The sequence below is a fragment of the Dromaius novaehollandiae genome, chromosome 6 (genome assembly GCF_036370855.1).
Source record: "Dromaius novaehollandiae isolate bDroNov1 chromosome 6, bDroNov1.hap1, whole genome shotgun sequence".
NCBI lineage: Eukaryota > Metazoa > Chordata > Aves > Casuariiformes > Dromaiidae > Dromaius > Dromaius novaehollandiae.
This window is the reverse complement of record NC_088103.1, coordinates 18,334,954-18,358,953: the sequence shown is the minus strand read 5'-3', so window position 1 is coordinate 18,358,953 and position 24,000 is coordinate 18,334,954. Positions and strand designations below refer to the sequence as shown.

General features: G+C 38.1%; 1 protein-coding gene across 3 annotated transcripts in view; it reads left to right on the top strand.

Annotated features, from left to right (window-relative positions):
• The window catches only part of SH2D4B (SH2 domain containing 4B), a 123,819-nt gene that overhangs the window by 52,035 nt on the left and 47,784 nt on the right, over positions 1–24,000 (top strand). For all 3 annotated transcript variants that reach the window (XM_064513778.1, XM_064513779.1, XM_026116877.2), the window contains 3 exons: positions 5,352–5,511; positions 6,601–6,748; positions 17,351–17,495. In XM_064513778.1, coding sequence (XP_064369848.1) covers positions 5,411–5,511; positions 6,601–6,748; positions 17,351–17,495 — 394 coding nt within the window. In that variant the 5' untranslated portion in view covers positions 5,352–5,410. The remainder of the gene's footprint in view (positions 1–5,351; positions 5,512–6,600; positions 6,749–17,350; positions 17,496–24,000) is intronic.

Genomic DNA, 24,000 nt, shown 5'->3' with positions numbered 1-24,000 from the left:
TGTGCTTCCAGTGCATGTCCTACAGCTCATTAAACTCTGAATGGAACCTCTTCTGTCCTGCAGACTATCAAAATCTAAGCTTCAACTTTAAAGAAGACATAAAAATCATTTGTTTGGAAAGTCAAAGATAAAATCTCATGCAAGACGCATTGTGTTTAGACCGAAGTATACCAGATATCCAAACTCCAAAAGAACAAAAAAGTCCCACAGAAGCTATGGTTTAGCTCTGGATGACAAAGGATGATCAGCTTGTTGTCATGGTAGTGAATCCTGATACAGCCTATTTCAAATGCAGAATAAATTTCAGGAGCCTTCTAGTGCAGAGAGAAAAAAGAAAAGGAATATTTTCTAAAGAAAGGGTCAAAGGATATTTGTAAGACTACAGAGCTTTCCAGCTAGTGAGGAGGGAGAGTCAATTGCTGTTGCAGAAATCTGTAGCCTCCAACTGAGACAACCGTGTTGAGAAGCCCAAACCTCAGAGAAAGGACATTATTCATGGAAATAGCGGACTCTTTTGAGAAAGTTTATAAGCAGACTGAATGCCATTCCATGTTTCTGAGACTATAAATCAGTCATATTTTAATTTTCTTGATTAGGACTTGAAATAGCCTCTAATATTCCCTGTGTTACAAAGGCAGTGGGGGTTATCAGTACTCATGGATGTTTTGGCTGGACTAAGCAGGCAGACTGTGGCTGAGTAACAGCACAGCTGGGAGGCTTGACACCAAATCAGGCCTCTAATGGTGCTTGGAGTAGTTCCCTTGCAAACACTGGAGATGGATAACAAACGGGAATTGTCAGGGATGCCCTAGCTGTTAAAGCAATGACGAATGAGTCTGGAGGAAGGAAGCTGACTCCAGCAATATTCCATTTGCTGCTGTTGCTGTTATTTTTAAACTGCTTTTAGTTAGGAGCATGTGTGAAAATGAAGCCAGATAAAACTCTCATAAAAAGAAAACTGTGGTTCTTCTCCTCTATCCTGGTCAGCAGAGGCACTGACAGGCCTGGATTTCTTTTGCATAATTCCATTCCATGTATAATTTCCATTCCTAGTCACAGTATAGACATTCAGGGTGATTAAAGTTGAGGCGTGGCTTAGCTTAGGCGTTGAATACAGGCAGGATTCCCCCTTCCGATGCACCTTCAGATGGTCTTTTTCTTTCCTCTAAGGCAGCTGGTGGGCGCTCGTATTTTCTGGCACTGGTCAGCTGTGGCAGTGAGGACATGCTGTCTACACCAGGGCTTTCATCAGGGTAGCTCAAAGGCAAAGAGCAGCCTGTGGTGCCCTACAGCACAACTAATGGTTGTACTCCAGGTCGGTGTGTTTGTGTGTGAGACTGGCAGGACCGCTGGTAGAGATTAATTCTTACCGGTGGGAGCCTTGGTTTCACTATTGCTCTATAGAGCCTTGTTTTATACCTTCATTGCTGTTACAGAATTGCCTGTATAAATACAAATAAGTAGAAAACATGATTTGGTATTGTTATTATTTTTGATTGTGTGTGTGTCTGTGTCTGTGTGTGCAATTTTGTGTTACTGTTACTTCAAGCTGTAGGTGCCCCAAAAAATTTTCACTTTGTGCTGTGAATTTTGGATGCTTCATTTTGTATGTCTGGTACAAGGAGAAGTATCCAATTTACTGACCTCAAAGCCGTATAGATATGGTAGGATTTGGAGGAACTGTGTGAAGGATACTTGTTCATAGAGGAACTACAGGTGAAGAGAATTGAATCTGGCAGAAATAGTGTTGCCTTCTTGTGATGCTGCAGAATTGTTTTAGATAAATAACCGGTAGAGTACTATAGCTGAAGATTATTGGTCTGTAGAGATTGAAAAAATGTGGTAAATTATTCAGTACATTTTCCTGCTAAAGGGGTTTGTTTCTAGAACACATTTATTTCAGCTCGTCCATCCAGACTAATTTTGGTGTCCACTACTTCCTGATAGTAACTACTTGCAACTTGCCACAGTCTCTTCAGGAAAATAAAAGTAGTTTTGTGGTCAAGACACTAGGCTGGAATTCAGAAGATTCAATTTTATTTCCTGACTCTGTATTAGGCTTTATGAATAGGCTCAGAAGCCTGCTTCTGAAAAAGAAAAATGAGGTTTCCTTGCCTCTGTTTCAGCTAGATTTCGAGTTTGTGTAGTCAGGACCTGTCTCTTCTTTGAGATTTAGTTAAATTTTTCTAATTCAAAGTTGTTTCATTTAGAAATAAGGCTTTAACAAAGTATCTGCTTTTGCAGAAAAATGTAGGGCCTGAGAGACATTTTAAAACACAAACTATTATAATCACCAGTCACAGGTACTTATTTTATGCTTGAAAAGCAGGCATGAGCATATGAACAGAAAAATATTAAGAAAACGATTTTTCTGTACCCTCAACTCAGTTCTTGCAATTGGTTCTACAGTTTAAAAATGCAAGTCCAGTAACGTTAGCCTAAAAGACCTGACACTGACCACTGTGAACTTGATTTCTGCAGGCTGTAAGTAGTTTTTGTGGCAGGAATTTCATTTTCAGTGTCAGATTTTCTCCCTGAGTTGCTATTTCTTTTCCTGTCCACTCATCAATTTTTGGATATTATTCTTTGCTAAGAAACTAGCCAGGTTTTTGATCAAATTGTACAGTAATGCACATCTCTAGCTTTATAGGGAGTGTTAATGCTGTAGGTTTAGGAGAAGTTTTGCATGGTAGTCTTGAGGTAAAATCGAAACGGTGGTTGGATGTGGAAAAGCATTTCTCTTGTTCTACAGAAAGAAAATGAATAAAGGCATATGTGCTCAGGCTGAATTGGTTTAAAATTGGACATGTGGAGAGTCTGCATGTTTAATGATGAGGCTTCAAATTGCCAGATTGTTTGACAGTGCTATTATCTTTCAACTTGAATTATGGATATTTATATAGTAGTATACTATACTGCAGTGTACAGTAGTTAGTGCTGAACCAACAATGTACTGTACTGGTATTTTCAAAATATTTTATATATCTACTGTCTATAGGTTTAGAAGAGAGAGCCATTGTTTTTTAAAAAGAGAACAATTTCTCCATACATGTCATCTAAAAATGAACTATTTGTTCACAAATAGTTCACAAATACAGGCTGGGTAGTAATCGATAAGTTGAGTTTCTGAGAAACATTCATATCCCTTTGGTACAGAAGACATGGGGCGGGGGGGGCCGCAAAGTTAAAAGTTGTGTGCTCACTTGAAAAGGGTGTGTTTCGTTCTCTTTCAGTCTGGTAAGCTCACAACTGAGCAGAAGTGGTGAAGGTGTCTCAGAAAAATAGAAATAATTGGTATCTTCCAATTATGATACAAATAAATTAACATGGGACATATTGTTCACAATTATTCCTTTAATTATGAATTATTTAAAGCATTAAGTAAGAGAGTGACCAGGATATGCAGATTCCTGCCATTGCTCATGTGGGGACAGTTGTTCTTGGGAAATAATCCTATACCTCTCTAGAGACTTTACCATGAAGTGCAAAGGGTGAAAACCTTGGCAGCATATAGCACTGTGGTCAGTCGGTTCTTGGCAGACTGTCTTCAGATGCCATATCTGAAAAACAGCATGAATGTTGTGCTAAGGCAGGAACACAGAACCTACAGAAAAGAGCGATAAAATACATTCAGATATATATCCCAAGCCATAATCTGATAGGCTGTGAAAGTCAGAATAAATGCTTTTGAGAGTTATTAAAGAAAAACATAATTAGCTTAAACTTTCTCCCCTTGAAGTCAGTACCATTAGGTCAGCACTGGGAATTCTTATAAATCACATTTTCAAATGTGATGTAGAATATTAGCTTTCACTGGGAAATCTGATTATGTTTGTTGCCTTCAGTTCATATTGCCAACGCTTGTGAGTGTGGGTTGGCACTGGCCATCCCTGCTGTCAACAGCCCCGCTTTGTTCCCCTCTGTTGTTTCCTCTTTTCAGTCTGAAATGTCAAAAATGTCTTATTGATTGTACATCAGGGAACTTGATCTGGTTAAATAGATATCGTCCTATTCCAGAACAACAGATAGTTGAAGATCAGAGTAGCTGAGCTGATGGTAGTAGAGGAAGATATAAAGAGACTGGAAGCACAGACTAGCTGTTCAAATAGGAACAGATTTCTTTTAACACTTAGAGGAACAGCCAAGAAAACTATCTAGGAATCTCTGTGTCTTCAAATGAGACATGATGCCTTTTAGGAAGATAAATTTCAGCCATGCACAATTTATTGGCCTCATTATTAGGGTAAGAGGGTAAAATCCAATGGTTTGTGATATACAAGGAGTTAGATGACCTGCTGATCCTTTATGGCCTTTAAGTGTGTGTTCTATAAAATAAATTCATCATCTGTCTTGTCAATAGTCTTTGTGGTGGAATCTCTTTTTGTGAAGAACAGTTTTAACAAATAAGCAAAAAATAAAACATTAAAAATGAAGGTATAAGAGGTATTCATACTGATTCCTCCTTATGATTCTCTAAAATGCATAAAAGTATCTGTGAGTTCCACATATAAAAGTGGAAGGAAAAAAACAAATCACATGAAAGGTTAAGTAGAGTATGACTATTTAAATGTATTCACATAGGATCTAATCTAGTGCCCTTTGTAGTCAGCAGGAATCCTTTAGTTGTGCCTTGGAAATGAAGGGCTCATAGCTCACCAAACATAGGCTATTTTGTAAAGAGCACACAAGCTTTCCTGGTGTTTTGAAAATCACTCTGTCAACACAGTAACTGTAGGGTTTTTTTTTTTATGGTTTCTTTCATGAAAACTGAACCGGAAACTTTATCCATATCAATTGCCTACTTGGACAGAAAAGTTTCTGCAGTGTGAATGGTTTGCTCTGAATACATAGGCTTTCTGAAACCCCTTCTTCACAGAATGGGAGCAGGAAATTCCTGCGTTATTTGGTGGTGGTTCACATGAAGTCTCTCTGCGCTTGACACACTACATTCTCTGTGTGCTGAAGCATTGCTGGTCCCATAATGTTGCTGTCTTTCCATCTCTTTTTCCTCCTCATTGCTGAATCAAGCAAGAAAATGCACTTACAACAATGAAAAAGGGTTGTAACTCTGGGTAACGCATATCAGAACTAATAATTCCTTCGTGTATTCTTGTGAGTCAATGACTCTCTGAAGAGTGTGCGATCTACAGCCTACAAACCTTTTTTCCACTGCTAGCATAGTGGATTGGTCAAATGTGAAGATTTCCCCCTAGCTCTTAGTCCTGTTTTACTCTGAGTTTTAAATTACAGGCATAATGCTTCCAATACCGCAGATTTCCAGCCAGTTCATCTGTACTTCTGTGAAAATGTGATCAAGTACCTAAGGCTTGTTTTACTGGTGTTCGTTGCAGGTAATGGCAAACGTGTGCAGTGGCTGCATGGGAAGGATGGTGAGGTCTGGGTCTGGGTTATGGGAGAAGCCCCAGGTGACAAGCCGTATGAACAGATATCTGAGGAGCTAATAGCAGAGCGAGCCAGGCAACAAGCACAGAAGGAGGCAGAAGAACTATGGTGAGGATTTAAGAATCTGAATTGAGGGTCCCCTTGGCATAATGGGAGACATGACCTTGTAGAAAGGTGGCAGGTAGTTGTGGGTAAACTGGTAAGTATATTTTGTGAACATTTGCTTTCACTTCTTTTGGACGTTTTTCAGCACATGAAAAATCAGAAAGCCTTTTTCAAAAAACAAAAACAAAAACAAAAAACACTGTTCTTTCGGGGAGTTTTATGAAACTGTTGACCAGTTTGTAAATAAATAAAAATGAAGCAATCTGGGTTTTAGCTGACTAAATTAGCAATACTTGTTCTGTCACGTATCTATACCTGCAATGGGGATTTTCTACATAAAATCCTTTTTGCAATTGTTTTTGCTTGCATGTTGTTTGTATTAATTCTTATCCCAGCAGTTCAGAGGCTGATTACAAAAACTGCTGTGCTGGTGTTTTGAGCAGGGCCTCTTACAGCTTTGGGAGAAATCTGGAAGTGTTTTGATGCTTGATGTTGTTGAGAAGTAGGCCACCTGCCTGCTGCACTATCTTTTCCAGTACAGCACTGAAAAGTGACAGTTTAAGACACAGTTTATGCTATGTTAATCCTTTTCTTATTGGATGCTGCTTGCTTTTAGTGTTTACATATTTAAGCTGGGATTAAATGCTTCAACCTGTGTTCTGTGTTCCTCTTATGTCAGGGCTGATAAACAATCTACTGTTAGAATTTAGCAGGCATTTTCACTGATATTTGGAAGACAATAGATTTCTGATCATGCTTTGCCAGATGGACAGAAAAATCTGTTTTCAGGCAGGGAAATAAAAATAAAGGGTATGGCTCAAATACATTCAAGAAGTACTTCTCTGGTTTTTAATTAGTCATTAGTGCTACTAATCATTTTCCAAAAATTGAAAAAGTCTGCTTTCTGGATAGTTTTGTCAAACCTGATTTGTGGTAGTTCACTTGTTAAATACGTTTTAATTCTTTCATTGTGTATTTCCATGAAGTTATTGGTTGCAATCAGTACTTATGTATTGACTGAAGATTGATTCTCTTTTAAAAAAAGAATATCAATTTCTACAATTATATTTGTTTTCAAATCCTTTTCTGAAGGAGGCAAAAGGAGGCAGAAATTACAAAAAAATTCCGGGATGCTATGGCTCAAGAAAAAGCCAGAATAGTGGCAGAAAAATGGAAAGTAGAAATGGAAGATCGGAAAGCAGCCAAATTGGTGGAGGAAAAAATTCAGGAGGAACTAAAGGTATGTGCAGAATCATATTTAGGTTTTTCAATAGTGTTTTTGTATAGATTCTAAGTTCTTGTAACCTTCAGTGCATGTTTATTAAGAAGCATTAAAAAATAGTGTTGTAAATTTTTTTATCCTGGAATACCCAAAGAGCTACATTGTGTTCACCAGTACAGCTGGGTGAATGATGTGAAAAATTACATACCTCATTCAAAAGTGTCAGGACAATCAAATTGGTTATTCAGCTAACACATTAACAGAATTGTTCAGTCAGCTGTACTGAATGAATCATACTGGGGAAAAAAATACAACTGTGAAATGTCTCTTTTTAGGTCAGTTTACTTGAAAATATTTAGTATATTTTGGATGAGTTGTTCATATATTTAATTTTAAAATTCTGCCAATACTTCCTTTAATATTAAGAGGGGCAGATCCTTCTCTTATTCAACATATGAGAAAAGTCTAGTTGGCTTTGCTAGAAGTTCATTTGCCTGATTTTTGTCAGCTTATGAATTTTTCATGAGCTCACAGTATTTTAACATTTATGTTCTTACAGCATGTTCAAATATATTTATTTGAAATAATGTTTCTTCACATGCTCTTCTTGAAAATAACAATTTGAAAACAAAAGAAAGGAAGGCCTCAGTGTCTTCCATTTTCATATTACTTTATGAAGAGAAATTAAAATTCATAAAATTCGTGTAATTGTTTTAATGTGCAGAGAACTTATCACAGTCTTCTGAGTCTGGGAGGTGCACTGTGGGTCTGCACAAGATTAGTGAATCTGGATTTCCATGGAAAAAGCCTGTAGCAAAGTGCGAGTCGGAGGAGATGTGCATGCAGTAAGTTCCCCTGCGTGCCTCTCCGCCGCTGGCGGTTGCTATGTGGGTCCTGCCTTCCTGGGCTGCTGATTGAAGGTGTGGGAACCGCCGAGAGAATCCCCCCATCCTTCCGCGATGGGAGCAACGCGGAAAACCACAGTGCTATTTTATGTAGGGTTCGATTACCAGCTAGAGTCGGCAAGTCGCTTGTTACTTTATATGCTGTGGGACCGGGATTTTGAGGGTGGTTACATAGCACAAAGCAAGGGCAGTTCCTGTAGCCTCTTCTGCACAGAGTTGTTGATTTACCTTTGTGCAATTAATCTGAGTTCATAGGAGAGAACAGGGCCTTTAAAATTTGGTGTCAATGAGTAATGAAACTGTACCTTTCAAGTGGTTTTATTAATATATGAATAATGAGTGGAGCAACTAATTAAAGTCTCCTTCCTCTGCTTTCCAGAAAGCAAAGTCCTCTTGAGCAAAGACCTGTACAGGCCTGTTCACTCATATCTGGGTGATTTACAGTTGATTTACACTCGATGGGGTAAATGTCCACAAGTTCACTGTTGCTTTTCTGTTCCAAAGAGACTTTTTCAAAAAGCAGAGTGACTAACTTACGACACTTTTAGTCACCAGCAATCCATGCTATTTCAGTTAAAGAAGGCTAGTCATTCAGTTGTTGATACAATTTGAAAGGAATGGCACCAAATTCTGCCCGTTTTTTATATTGATGAAAAGGTAAAGTAACAGTAATCTCTGTTCCCACTGTTGATCTGGGGCTGAGGAGGCATCTTCTATCCACTTGTGTACAGGATAGGAGCTAGACTCACACTGCTGTAAATAGGGTGAGAATTTGGCTCAGTTTCTATTTTAAATTTCAAATACTAAGCTCTGGCCAGCTCTTCCATGCCCTATTCAGAATGTCGCCAACATTTTTATTTTACAAAAGAAGTAGAGAGAAATTTTCTTCTGTGATTTCTTATAAACTATGCATTTGAAGAGAATATTTGCAAAAACTTAAATGGACCAATTTTTTTTTTTTTTTTTTTTTTTTTTTTTAAGACAAGACCCAGTGGAAAATAACTCTTCAGCCCCAAAGATGAATTTGGAGACATTATGCAGCAAGAATAACTTTTTTTTAGAATATTCCTTTGAGTGTGCTGCCAGCATTTACTGTATTAGTAGAATGACATCTGCTAATTAAATGAATTTGTGTCCCTGAGTCTGCAATTAGGTGTATACTTTGGGCTCTGTTAGGAGGGGCCTGCATGGACACAGGACTCCACCAGCACAGATCCAAATACAGGACTGGTCCCCAGTACTATACCACCACACCTTTGCTACTCAGAAAAGAAGCTTCTCTGTTACTTGGTCTGAAAGAGACGGTGCTGTAGAATTACTTAAAAACAATAATGGGATTTGAAAGACAAGTGAATCTCAAAGGCTAATATAGGAGAGTTGTTAATCTCTGTCCACTGGCTTATTTAAGGCTCACTTGGCTTTGCTTTTCTACCCCCTTCCCTCCCCTGCTTTTACTTCTTTTATAACTTCTATTGCGTAATGGAAGAAGTACATGAAATATTTATAAGCTGAATGAGTAGAAAGGTACCCAGACAGGAAGATAGGAAAGTTATACTTCTGGCATCTACCTCCAAGTTACAAACAGTGTGCAAAAAGAACCAAGGTGTAGGGAAAAAGGTGAATTGGTGAATCTACGCATGCATGATTGCAGTTGTTGAAATCATGAAGAAATGTGCCTTTCATGAATGATTCAGGGTGTGGAATGAGATGCAGATCAGTTAGCAAGCCCACTTTAACAGGTTTAAAATATTTAATGCTTTGGCAATCATCCTTCTGTGATGATGACCAGACTATATTTAAAGCAGTCTTCAAAACTGGGAAATGAAAAGCTCAGTTTCTGCTTATGCTTCATCCTCTTGAAGCATTTTGACTTGGAAATTAAAAATCTGTATCCATTCTGCTGATGTGTTTAATTTCTAACTATATTGTATCACAGATGCTTCTTTTTAAACCAGTCTTCTTCCTCTTGACCTATCATGGGACTTGAAGGTTGTCTGCACTAGATAAATGATATCTCACATATGAGAGTCAATGATGATCTGTTTCCTTTCCTATACTATTGGAAAAGTATTGCATTCCTTGGTATTTCTTAAGCAGAAATTCCTTTAATTTTTATGAGGCTAGAATATGAATGTTGACTGTTCTATTTTTGCAGTTTAAGGACAGCTATTCTTTTATGCACCTATTGCGAAGGGCAAATAAAAGAGCCAGTTACTATCGTTAATCTTTTGGTAATTCACAAAGGCTATGGGATCATAGACAACATTTCCTGCTGTTATCAGTTGCTGTCATTAAAAATCTTAAACAGTGTGCAGAGCTAGGGCAAATTAAAGGTGTGAGCCTCAGCCTGCCAGGAGAGGGATGGTATCCTTCAGCTACAATTAGAAATAAGAGAGAGATAATCTCTCAGCTCTCACTTTGTGTGTTCTCCTTATAGCAAGAAAACATAATAGTAAAGAACTGTCTGCATGACAGTTTCAGATACCTGCCAAGTTTAATGACATAATCACAGTTGACAGTAAGGTTAGATTGTTTCTTAAAACTTTGAGAAATGAAACCTATGTTAACCAAAAACTTCATAACAACTTTTAAAGGCATTGTTTTTCTTCATGCATCAAAAATATTTAGTGGGAGTTTTAATGCCAGTGATGCTAAGGAGAAATAATCCTTATTCCCTTGATAAGCAATGAGAGAGTGACAGAGCATTACAATTTCCTTCCACAATTTTTTTGATGCAAGTTTATGGCCTTTAATTCCAGCTGGGATGGTGATGAGTGGAGGTAAGGGTTTTTTTAAGGTGTAGATCCAGGAGTTTCTATGACCTAGCTGTTTAAGTCTCATCAATGAAGACAGGATTAGAAACCATCTTCATAGAGCAGAGTAATTAGTGCTCCAGTTCAGGAAATCCAGTTCAGGAAATCATCTCTAATAAGTACAGCTTATGCCCAACACTAAGAACGCTCTTCAGTCCCATTGATGTGAATGAGCTTTCAACACGTGCCTGAGTGCTTTCCCGTGCCTGACAGTGCTGTAGACCTGATTCTTCAGACAATTGCTGCCAGGCGTAAAGTTAAGGAATACAGTAAAATGTTAGCATCAGCACTTACAGTACTGTGGGCTTCTTATGATACAACAGTGAGGATTCTGTCCTGATCTGAGAAAAACCCTTGTCTCCAACTGAACGTCAAGCACTTGAGTGGGCCTGTTATCTTTAAGTGCAGATAAGTTGTGAGTTCAGATCTGTGCTTTGCTGTGCCAAGAAAACACTGAATTCTCTCCCAAGGACAGCATATTCACAATCCTGGAATATGACAATAGCTTCTTGCTGGGATTTTGCACCAAATCCATTCCAGCTGTTCCTCAGTTGGGTCTGTTCTGTTGCAACTGCAGTAGTTCAGTAATATTTCATTTTGTGTTCTTCTTTTGTGAGATCATAGTTCAGAATTTTTTCTTAAAGCAATTCTCTTTTTAATGATGATGGAAGTGAGGCAACTGGGATTGCAATTTTTTGCTGGGAACTAGGTCTTAAGATTTTTCTATCCTACATGTGAGGAACTGTGATACCAATTTTAAAGCAAAATCTTTTTCCCAGTGACATCATTAATGATTGTGCTGCTGAAGTTATTGTCCTTATTCTGGATCTCTAGTAAAAGCTACTAAAGCTCTGACATTTTCCATGGGGAAATGGGAACATCTGAGCCACTAATGAGGACAGTTTACATTTCAGGTATCCTAACTGTGAGAAGTTCCTAAAATTCAGAGACAAACTCTGAGGTGAGTAAGAGCAAGTTAGATCTTCACTGAGTTGTGGCAAGTTTCCCAAGTCTGCTCCAGCACATGTAGTAAATCTCACATCTCTCTCAATCAGGAATAGTTACTACCTTTGTTTTGTGTCTCATCTAAAAGAGGGTCTTTGTGAAGCAGATTGTGATGTTACTTGCCTATCTGAGCCATGGGCGAATAGCATGTTCTGGGGCATATCCGTGACCGAAACATGACTTCTGCAGGAAGCATGACTCCTCCTTTTGAGACACTGGTAGAAAAGAAAATAATAATGTCTCTGCAAACACTTTCCGTTCTGAGGCAAGTGCAAATTTTCTCAGGAAAAGGGTGGAAAGGGGTTGGATGTATTTCTGCTGACCTTCACACTCGCAGCTCTGTTGGAAACTGTCAAGTGGTTTGTGGAGAAGCTGATCTCTGAAGTCTGTCCTGCTGTGTCAGCCTTGCTGAGAGCAGGCTGTCCGAGAGCCAGGGAGCCTGGGATTTCCAGATTCTCTTTTTCAGAGCTGGGAGTCCTGAGACTCGGATCAGAAGACAAGCTGTGCTCTCAGCTCTGTGGCGCGTAGTGTGATGTCCACCCTGGCTCAAAGGTGATTGCTGATGGATCTCAGGAGTTTCACAGTAGATATGACGCAGCAGGCTAGCGTCGGCTCTCAGGGGTACCAAGGACGCTGGACAGAAGACCAAGATGCCTGACAGCCTGAGGTGTAGAGGGAATCCCAGACATCCTTGTCTTCGGAGAGGACTGTTGTAACAAATATGTTGTGTAGGTTTTGCCCTTAGCAGGATGTCAGTCATTCAGTTGCCCCCCATCCTTACAGTCTTACAGATTCCCCAGAGGATCCCCAGGAGCCATGGCAGCCAGAAGCTCTGTTTTCCACTGGAAAAAAATGAGCTATGCGTTTTGGCTTTTCCCTGGTGCGTTTTTTAAATCTGTGGCAAATTCTGAATGCTGACCTATTCTCTCATCTGCATTGGACTGAAACATTAGAAGCTAACTAGAGCTAAGATTAAATATTATTTAGAAGTGGCTATAGCAGAGCTAGCAAACATTGTGAGACACATTTACGGTAACAAGTTTGTGGTAAATGCTCAACTGCCAGAGGCTAGATAAGATCATTTAGCATGTTCAAATTCTCCAGTGGAATTAAAGCTGGAGAGGATTACTGCTGCCTACTGAACTGCCAGTGTAATTTGTTGCAGCAGGTTGGTATTTCTTGGCAATTTGCAGCCAAGTACTGAATTGTCAACTTCCTAATTATTTTGGAAGACCTGAAAGGGTCATGGCATATGGTACGATCCCTCTCAACTGTCAGGCCGAAGGTGATATTTGTGGATTATTATAGCTTTTTGCTTTTAACTCTGTGCAGAATTGGGTTTGTATGGAGAAGCAGATAAACTAGTTTCTGTTATTTTTCCAGGGGAGTAAATAGAGAAAGTTCAATTGTTCATTTTAGATGCAAACGCACCCCCTTTTTGCACCCCCTTTTTGCACCCCCTTTTTGCACCCCCTTTTTGCACCCCCTTTTTGCACCCCCTTTTTGCACCCCCTTTTTGCACCCCTTCTTAGTGTTGCACAATATACTTGAACATACATCAATGCACTATTTGAATAAATATAATTTATTTTTTCTTTAAAAAGGAAAGCAATATAAAAATCATGAATTAAGATCACCACCAACGTGGAGCGGTGGTTATTTTTTAGTTCTTTGATTTAAAGCTCTTTGTTTCTTCTAACAAAAACAAGATAGAATTTTCTAACTAGGCATTACTGCTTTCCTTTAAGAACTTGAATTCTGCCTGAATTTTCTTTTTTCTTTTAGACGCTTGCATCTTTTTACTACAAATGCTTCAACAACAGCTGTTTTCAACAAACCTGTGACAAATCTCTTGTGTAATTCAGGGAAGCTGTTGCCAGGATGTGGGGGCTTTTTGTTTATTTGTTTGGGGGGGGTTTGCATATTAAGTTTGCCCTATTAGTCTGAGATGTTGAATAGAAAACATTTTGATAACCTGGGATTACCCCTATGCCTGCCTGTTTTCCTGAAGGGATGGCCTAGATGTGTTTGATTTGTAGGCAGCGAAGCTGCCTCAAAAAATGTTCTTCTCATAAGAATAAGGAATAGCTAATTTCTTTGTCCAAGTTGCTTGGAACAGAGTAAAGCCATTTACTAACAACTGAAGTATGGAATCCCTAATTCTATATGGAATATGTAAAAAGAGAATTTAAAGCATTTTTTTATTATTATTCTGAAGAAGCTGCTGCTTTTGAAAACAGTGCTTTTAGAAAGACATTTTAAAAATAATGAATGATCTACTCAACTAATCTTTCTAGGGCTCGAGAGATAACAGTGAGAGGATGATGCTAGAAATAATCAAAGGATACTAGCGTTAAAACATGAAAAATTGACTGAAGAACAATGCGAGGCTTTTCTTTCTCAGAAATAATAAGAGCAGCCTAATTTATTGTTCATCATATGTGTTATGCAAATATTATTCACTACACAGGCACATCATTATTAATATCTAATATTTCAGGTCTTTTGATTTTGTTTCATTAAGATTAAGGAGATGGATCCTCTGCTGGTGTAAATCAGTGGAACTCAGCTGAGCTAAATGGAGAAATGTTGATTTATGTTACTTAAAGAAATGGAGAAACAGTTGAATTCTTGCATAGAGTGGAGATTAGCATTTGTTCCATTTTCTTACTCTGAAGGTGGTGATTGCTTGTAATTAGTAAATTGCTTCTTTTTGATCTTTTTGAAATATCAACGGACAAAAGTACTTAGAGTAGTGTCGGCTGGCTGCTGCTAAGCCAGGCATCCCTGTGAAACTCAAGGCATCTGTCCTTGTTTGTTTACACTCAAATTTAAACTGTTATTTCCATATTCTTGCTAATAAAAGTTGTCATTCTTCCTTAAATATGCCATTGTGTGATCCATGACCAGAATAGCAAAACAGTCCTGATTGCTGCTGCAGCTTCTGGCCCTCACTGAATTACTAGAGGTCACAAATAATATACAGCAATATTCTTGGAAAAGCTGTCTTATGAAAAGAATTAAAATTGGGGTTTTTTTAGTTGCAAAATAGAGGCTAATGAGAGAGAACTTTTGCAGAGCTGGAGAGAATTAAAAAAACCATTCCTTTCCTACAGTGGAGAATACGTTGTTTCTGTTTCCCAGGCAGACATTCCACCTGTTTCTCCCCAGGGAAAATGTGTATACGAGTCCCTTTTATGGATGCTAAATGACAAAATCATTGTTTGGAGATTTGTATTATTACATTGGAGTTGCTTTTGGTATTTGTCTCCAGGCAGGTGTTAAGATAGGACAAACAACCTTCAAATGAGTACCTTTCCAATGTATTACAAAATGAAACTATTTACTTGAGGGAAGGGTTAATCAACTAATATATATACCTTTTACTGAATTAATATAGCTTTTAGAGTAGTTCAGCACTTTTCAGCCTAAGATCAAGTGGCCAAGTTATGACAAACAGTTTTACGTAGTGTGCACTTTCATATAAGTAGTATCTTCAAGCACTGAACAGGAATCTGCATGTGTAAAATCAGGTATGTGAGCTGCTTTCTGCAGGTTTATCAGGGACATCAGGAAAACTCAGTGCTGAAACAGGAAATTCGGCAACCCTATCCATAACCAGTGATTGTGGTTAAATTTCTATCAGTTCATAATAAAACTGTGTCTTGCTTGGAATTACTCTGGAAATTTTATGGATGCAAATGGCAAATGTGTGTGGTGTTCCCGTCTGTCTTTGTGTTCCATAACCACACTGCTTAAGGTTTTTTGCATGATACGGACAATTTTCGGATGTAGGTGAATGCCAATCTGGCACAGCAGAGCCTCAGCTATTTCCAGTTTGAAAATAATTTAAAGGCCACATCACAAAATATATCACTCTGCCTTTCTGTCACTTGCTTTTAAAATCTCTCATCTGAATCTATGTAAGTAAAATATTTTGTATTCTCCTTGAGCCTGATTCTGCATTGCTTTCCAACATTAATAACACTGTTGAAGGGTGTAAAGCAGAGATAAAGTATTGCCAGATCAAAATTATAGCAGTTTATACTCAGCTAGTAATTGCGTAGATTAGAAAACATGACTGAGTGTAATGGAAGATAGGTCCTGAGAATAGTTACGTGATTAGCTACTGATATTTGAAATGCATCATAAGAAAAACTTGGAAGGTTTTACCATATGATTTGTTGTGCATCTCCTGAACCCACAGAGTTTTAGAAAATACCAAATACTAGAAGTCAGTCCCATTTTTAAAACCACTCCACTCATTTGCAATACTTAATAAACTAGACTGTGGATTGCTTTGGTAATCCTGTGAATCCTGCTGTGATGGAAATTACAAAGATGTCTAATAAGTTACATTTATTTTCAAAATTATAAAGCATTCCCTTCCACAAAGTTCAGAGTGCATGAATATGATAAAAAGGAAGCTAAATATGTCCAATTCCCTTTTGAAATAAGGAATAGTCTCATCTGAAAATAATTTTCAGACTTCACCTTACACCACATCTTAAGGGAAAAAAAGTTACTTGTGCAAAGTCTGTAGTTAAGAATCATTTGTGCAAATATATTAGCTCAGCTGATTGATAGGACATGTTGGTACATTTGAGCAAATTGTTTTCCAATTTAATCAAGGTTTTTTCTCTGTGCTGAGCTAACGCTGGTCTCACTGCAATGAAACATTAAAATCCCTTCCAAAAGGAGAAAAGTTAGGACAAGGCAAAGATCTTGTGAAATCCCACCTTTGACCTTTAGCAGACAAGAACTATTTAAGGAAAACAAAAACATCTCCCACTAAACCACTAATGGAAAAAGGAAAATGTCACCAGATTTTATTCACATGGATGTCAGTTGCTTGACCATAGAAATTTGTTAGAATTAACATTTTACAATAACTCACATCCACTATGGGCTTCGGTTACTTGTTAGTTTAGGTTAGATAACTAGGTTTGTAATTCAGGATAATTTTATTTGGTGACTTATGACAAAATTCCTATGAAGTTTGTTACCCAAAAGGGTATAGTGGTAGTTTCATTATAAAAGGAAGATAATTATTAGTGAAATCTCTTTCTTAAAAATGTTCCCATTGCAATACTCTTGAACATTGCATAGAATTAAGTTTTGTGGTCTTTTCAGTTAAAATGAACAATTAAATAAATTTGCTTCTCTTAAGGAAAATGGAAAATTTTAATAGAAAATCAGATATCGATTCCTATTCCTGCCCTAATCCAGGTCCTGTGTTATTGAAGGCCAGATGTAGAGGCCATCTTTATCAGATTTCTATCTCCATTAAGGTTTTCTCGGAGGGGAACTTTTCTGTTTGCTCTTTTGGCTACATTTTGTGAAGTGATGAGTGTGTACTGAAGGATCTGGCCTTTCTTCCAGAACGTAATGGTCTTTATATTTGCAAAATATTATTCTCTGCATTGGCTATGATGACACATGGGGGACAGCTGCTAAACTAAGAACACCAATAAAGCAGTTACTGAGTTCTGCACATCCTTTAGAAGATATGTATAATATCTGAGTGAGAGCAGTATCTCCAATGGGGAGTACACATGGGCTTGAAAACAAGAGCACTGCTTACAGACCGCAGGATAGCACCAGCTCTGGTACCCCATAAATATATTCTCCTTATAAGCTTCAAGTCTTGGATATTTACGTGTCCCTTATTCCTCTGATACCTGTGCATCTCTCAACACGTGGAATACGTTCCTCAGAAATTCCCAAAGAGGTAGGGAACTTCTCTTCTGCCTATTTGTGGCAGGTAAGAAACACAAAGCCAAAAGAGACAGTGATTTGTCCAACCTGCTTTATGAGAGGAAGCAGCTGAAGCAGTGTCCTAACCTTTGGCCCATTGTTCTGCTTTAGTCACCTCTGTTCTACTTCATTTTGCTTAGAAAAGAGAGGAAGAGGAAAGACAAAAAGGTGAAGAACAAATACGGCAGCAGGAGGAAATCCGAGCGAGAGAGTTGTATTTGAGCCTCAAGCAAGCTCAGCAGCACAGTCAACACAGTGAGGATGACCAGGAGTGGGAAGAACAGTGTGAGTAAAATTACCTCCACAGTATTAACATATTCCTAAAAGCAAATAAAAGGAGACCTATAGAGTGGAAAGGGGTGTTGGCACAGATGTCTTCTACCCAGAACAGTGAAAAACGATATATTATTTTGCAGGAAATTACTAGTTTGCTTATACAACTGGAAGTTGCTGTGAGTTTACCAGTTTTACCTTCTTTTCTGAATAAGAATCTATGCCAGTGCCTTATAGAAGATTTTCACATGTACCAGTGATAGTGACTCCGTTTATTACTTTTTGTCTAATGTAAGTTATGTTTTGGCTTAGCAATAATCCAGACACACTTGCTTGGACAGCTTGTCCTTAGCTATCTCTGAGAGGTAAAATCTGTATTATATATATCATCTGTATTATATGTATAATCTGTATTATATATAATTTTTATATATATATATATATATATATATATATATAAAATAAAAAGAGGTCTTTATCTGTATTTTAATTACCTCTATACAGTGATGTGACCAAGCTATAATATCCCTACTTGGATAAACTCCCTTCATTGCAAAGGATTACTCAGATTGTTGCCCTGAAAAAGTCTTTATAATGGTATTCTCTGTGCAGGTTCTGTTCCTTTTTAGCCACCTCGAAATTCTGTGTTAATATCACTATTGTGTTTAATTTAAAAATACATCAGTCATCTTCAAAAGCACATAAGAAGCACAAAAATATATGTGTATATATATATACACACACGCATACATACTGTAGATAAGGTTTACTTAGGTTACTGTGTATAAAATGCAAATCTACTCCATCTGGAGTCTACTTTATAGTTGACTTTAAAGGTATGAAATTTCCGTTAGGAGTAAGAATTGTCCAGTTTTGCTGAAAGAAGAATGTATTTTATATACCTCATCTATACTGATTTGATTACTCTGCAGAACAAGGAAATGTAATATTTGGAAAGCTTTAGCTCATGTGGGGATATTGTGTTAATTATATATAAGAGAGGTTAATCCACTAATGCTAAAAATGGAGTTTTAGGGAGCTGACATTAGTACTCATGTTTCATGAGATGCCTCGTGAAGCAGGAAAAAATCTTGCTGTAGTGTTACTTATTTCCTGGGAGAAGTAAAAGAAATGCATCAAGATATGTGATGAGTTTATTTTATAGCTTTAGTCATCACTTCAGGAGTTCCTGAAGGCTAATTACTGAAGTCCTATTACCTGCTATTGGAGGTGATAGTGAATCATTCAGTACAAAGTGAATTATATCTATATAGGATACACTGTTGCCATTTTGCAAGCTGATAGCAGGCTATGGCATTTTTGATCGATAAAACCTCTGTATATTACACTGTCAGTAGAGGCAAGGTAATTATTCCCTGGAGAATTATCTCAATCCAGGTGTACCTGTTTTTTCTGAAAGGAAAACTGTAGATTTCTGTAGTTTGGGTGTCTAAAAGCAGAGCGGGTTGAGGGAAAAAATAGCCCTTCAGTTTTATAGAAAATGAGGCTTTGCCAATTAACATTAGCTGGCAACCTGACACAGAGGATTGTATGATGTACTTTAGCATTTTTCAGATGGTAGCTAAAAAAGAAAATGCATTTGTAACCGTGATATAAAAAATCCACCTTATCTTTATACAGAAATTGGTAACAGAAATTCCATAAACATTACTAAAAATACCATAAACAGCTGTCACTTTCATACTTTAGCAATGACTTTGCTTTTATACATTGAAGAAGTAACTGAGGTTTTAAAACTGTGTTCTCAGTTTTTTCAAGGGGTGCTGGTTGTAAAGGACAGATAGGAGAAATGCAGTAGCAGTATCGTGGGAGGAGTCGGAGAGAAAAGCAGCAAGATATGAAAGGTTTTGACCATGATTTCTGCAATGGCAGTCTTGGTCTGTCAAAACACTTCCAACTATATCATCTGCTGACAGGTATCATCTATAACCATTAATTTTTCCTGTGTACACATTTTTTTGGACAACTTCGTATGCTTTGAAGGGATTCTAAGCCACGGCCTCGTGTTCTGTCAGCCGCAGTCTGTGCGCTTCGCTGCCTACGGACATGTCTGCTTGTCGTCAAAAGGGCGACTGAGTGACGCCCCCGTAACTTTGAGCTCTCCAGCCAGGGCACTGTTAATAGTGCTGCCGTGGCAAAACAAGCTCAGCACTTTCTAGCTGGCTGAGCCATGGTTGGGTTTTGCAGCCTGCTATAAGTTCTGTGCTGTCAGGGTTTATGCCGTTATCAGTAACTGATTTAGCATTAAACTATCTGCAGACTAATAGCTAGAGTGTATTACATCCTTGCTTATCCTCTTGTGCCCATCTCAGTGTCTCAATTTATCCCAGTTGGTCTGAGGGCTTAGAGCGGTTTTCCGTTAGTAAATGGGTGTGACAATTTAAAATATGAAGATGAAGTGTTTCGTGCCTTCGCTCAGACCAGTTCCTGCACTGATTTAGACTATGCCATCAGATTTCGCATTGAACTTCTTGAGCAATGTTCACAGCTTCAGTATCCTTAAGTTAGCTGAAACAGCCAGAATTGCCAGCAGTCAGGCAATAACAAATACTTGGAAGTGGGAACATCTTAAACTGCTATGAAGGTAACGAGTATCTTAGGTTCACCAGGCTTTTTGCTTTCGAATTCAGTTCCAGATAGTTATTTTTTCTCCTTTTTATGGCAGTCTTTTCATTTTGTCTTCAAATCTTCCTTTGGAACACTGAGAGGAAGTTTGGTCAAGACAGGCAGAGCTGGCAGGCGTCATTTTTTCCAAGCAGTAAATAGATGCATGAACATGTGAGAGAGGTACAAGCGGATGTAATATTAACATCTTTGTCTCTACACACCTGCAATGAAAACCATATTGCACATCAGGAACAAGGCCAGGCTCCTTTGTGTCTTACCTCCTTGAAGTCAGCCCTTCACATTCAACAGTGCTGGGGTCAGTACTGCAGAGGAGCAGCAGTGCTGGAGTAGCTATTGTGGAGAGCAAATGTGGCAATGATATTGATGACACTACTAATTTATTTAGTAGATGGAATTTAGAATGTGATGAGGATTCATCTCTCCTCATGTTATCCGTCAGCTGTTTATTGCCAAGGCAATAAGCAGAGCGTTGCTAATATTAGTTTGCGTTGTCCAGTTCAGTTTGCTTCTGCGGCTTGCCTGATTATGCCAAATAACAATAAAAGCCCTTAGAACTGCTGTGTTAATTGAAATACATAGTTTTAGTGCTTTTTAATATACTGAATGACAAACACGGAATAACTTGAGTAATCAGTACTACAAGGGAAAAATTGATGTTGGAAGAGTCGTTATATGCTTAGATTTCACATAATGTATATATGACGCGGTGTTTTAGAGGGCAGTTGTGAGTTAATATGTGGAGCAAGTACATTTGTTGGCAAATGAGAAGATGAACAGTGAAAAAGATTGATTCAAAAAGTCCATCGTTCAAAGCTCTTATTCTGTGAAACTGAGAAGTGAGAGCTAAGGCTAAACTTGGACAGAGGAGGGTATATATTTTGCTTAATTTTGGACCTTTCCACAAGTTGTCCCATTCTGTAGGTTTCTAGAGCATTCAGTAAACAGTACCAAATGCCACAGTGTCTGAGTGTGACCTCCCTCCTTTGTATGAGAGCAGAAAAGGGATTTGCAAAATCTAATGGGAAAAACTGTAGCATACCTACTCATCTGCTTGAATATTGCAAAAGGCGTTCTGTTAATATGCTCACAAAACCCTGCAAGCTGTATCAAGCAATGAAATGCTCAGATACAATCTGATCAGCTGCACTCATCTCCAGACAGTCAATATTGCAGTAAAAATATAAACAGAGCTGAGTGACTTGCTCTATTCTTACATATTTTCTTAAGCACCCATTTTTTTTGTCTCTGTCGGGGACAGGATGCCAGGCTGACCCGTTATAGCTTCTCTTACATTATATTGATATTCTACTACAGCTTTGCCTATGAATTTGTTTTTGTCTGAATTTTAGATGATTTACATTCTTTTGGTACTTGCCTTCCACAGAAATTAAAATGAGTGAGTTTACTGGCAGTAGCATTTGATGAAATGCTGAAATTTAAAGTGAGTAGTTCCCAGTTCAGCTATGCATTAAATAAGGAAATGATCAACCTTAAGTATATGCTCAATGACTTCAATAGGTCTCAGAGTGCTTTGTTGAATAGGGATAGGATTATTCAGATGCTTTCAGATAAGAAGATTGTTGAACTGGAGCCATTCTGAACTGCAGAATATCTGTGGGAAGTTATTTTCCAATTAGGGAACAGAAAAACAGCATCTGATTTGTATGTGCACTCAAAAAATTTGAAGATTGAATTTTTCTCTATTAAGTAGTCATTTTGAATTGCTCATAAACAAGCTTCAGATCAAGAATTATTAACAAGGGTACAGCTGAAGCAAAGTCATTTAAAAATGAAGACATATATTCATGGGGCATGGGTTTTTTTGGCATCCACCGAGCTGTGACCGTAACTCACAGCTCTTCAAAAGCACAAAATAGATTATAAAAAATGGACAGCTCCTAATCTTTCTCAAATGATGTGACTCACTCAAGTTCAGTCCCAGCACAGCATGAATTAATCCACATCTGTGTCAAAGATTTGGTATTAGACCCCTGCCAGTACTGCAAATAAGGATTTCCCAATGCTAAATGGAAATGTAGAAGGCAATGTTGCACTTTCACTCAAAAGATAAAAATAGATATAGAAAAAATAGTAGAGCCTCAAAGACTGTCCAGGATAAACAAATTCAAATTAAGACATGTAGGATCAGAACAGCTATTGCATACACAAGCTTTGTAGTTTCTTCTTCGTTGTTAAGAGTAGGTCTTCTAGACATAGCCAAGCTAGCTTAAAACTAGTCATCTCTTGTAATGATAACAGTATAATCATGACAGCACAGGACTCAGTCTGGATACTTTTACCAGCTTTCCAGGAGGATTTTCTAACCCATTTTTAGGCCTGCTCTAATGCAGCTACAATCTTATTGGTACCTAACTGATATAAATAAAATTAGGCCAGGCATTTCTACCCGAGTTACAGTGCCTTTGGGCAGAAATGTGCTTAACTGTACCTGAGCTGAAGGAGGATGTACTTGTTTGGTATGACCATATTTGAAGAAAAGACTGGTCATGGATATGGGTTCATGAAAAGGGGCTGAACCGTGAATTTCCTGTGTGAGCTTAGTGTATCAATCAAATTCCTCATTTCCAAGTCTTGACAGTCTTGACATTCTGTCCTAATGCAAAAGGAAGATGAAGATAATATAAATCATTATTTGTAGTAATTCTTGGGGCTAGATAGATGGACCTGTGGTGATGATTCATATATTTTAAGGACAGCAATAATACTCAGTTATCTAATCTCCCTACTGGTAGTATTGACTAAAATTTAATGTTTTGCACAGGGGTTGTGCCAGAAGTACGTTTCCTGTAAAATAGGGTATCTTCTGGCAGCCAGTCAAGAAAAATAATCTGCTCCTACTTCAGATAGTACCAGAAGCCCTAACTACTGCTGCTTTCCCATTGTGCAAAAGGCTACAACGTATGCTGAAATATAACAGTAAGTGCAGAATTAGTGGCTTATTTGGTCTTAGAGTATTTGTGCTAGACTTGATCCAAAAATAAAGGTCATCCTTCTAGAGAAATGGCTCTGAGTCCGAGAGAGAAAGGTAAGTATTCACTAAATTCCCTTGTAAGAAAAAAAACTGCTAGAGAAACATCTCCAGATTTACTTTTAGACTTCAACGAGTGGCTATCTCAATACATACAAATGTGTGGGAGGTGCAGGTATAGGAGACTGTCCACATGACACACACCATCTTGCCTGGAGTACAATGGAAAACTTTTTGTAGATTCTTGACAGCAACGGCTGGGTGAACCTTTATCCGCAATACTACTTCCAGTCACCAAACCCAGTTATTGATGTCAGGGACTTTGATTTGTTACCTCATATGAAGTCCTTCGACCAGAGACGTTTGAAAGATCAGCTTGGGATACCGTGGCAACACTGGTTCACGGTCTGAGCTATACTAGGCATCTCCTAAAGACAGAGGAATGTGAGGAAAGAGAGAGAGGTTTCTGGCAATAACTGCAAGGAGTGGCAAAGGCCCCCTATCAGTTGAAAACTAGACTGAGATGCTATGGTCAATGATGTGATTCTTCAGTCACTTCAGTTAAAGAATTTTAATAAAAATTCTTCCTAACATGAAAGAGAGAGAAATGTATGCATATACGCATACGTGTATGCATATCTAAGATGTGCAGCCTTTCCTAGCCCTACATAGACGTGTACATATGTATATATATGTAGGGATAAGGAAAGCTGTATGTCATAGATCCTTTCAAAAATTTTCTGAATACTAATATTTGACAGTTGCAAACTATACTACCCCTCCCCCCCCCATTATTTTATGATACATATAGCAATTCTAATGCTAATAGAAATATTCAGATTTGTTACTGGTTGGGAAAACGCATAGATTTATTAGCTA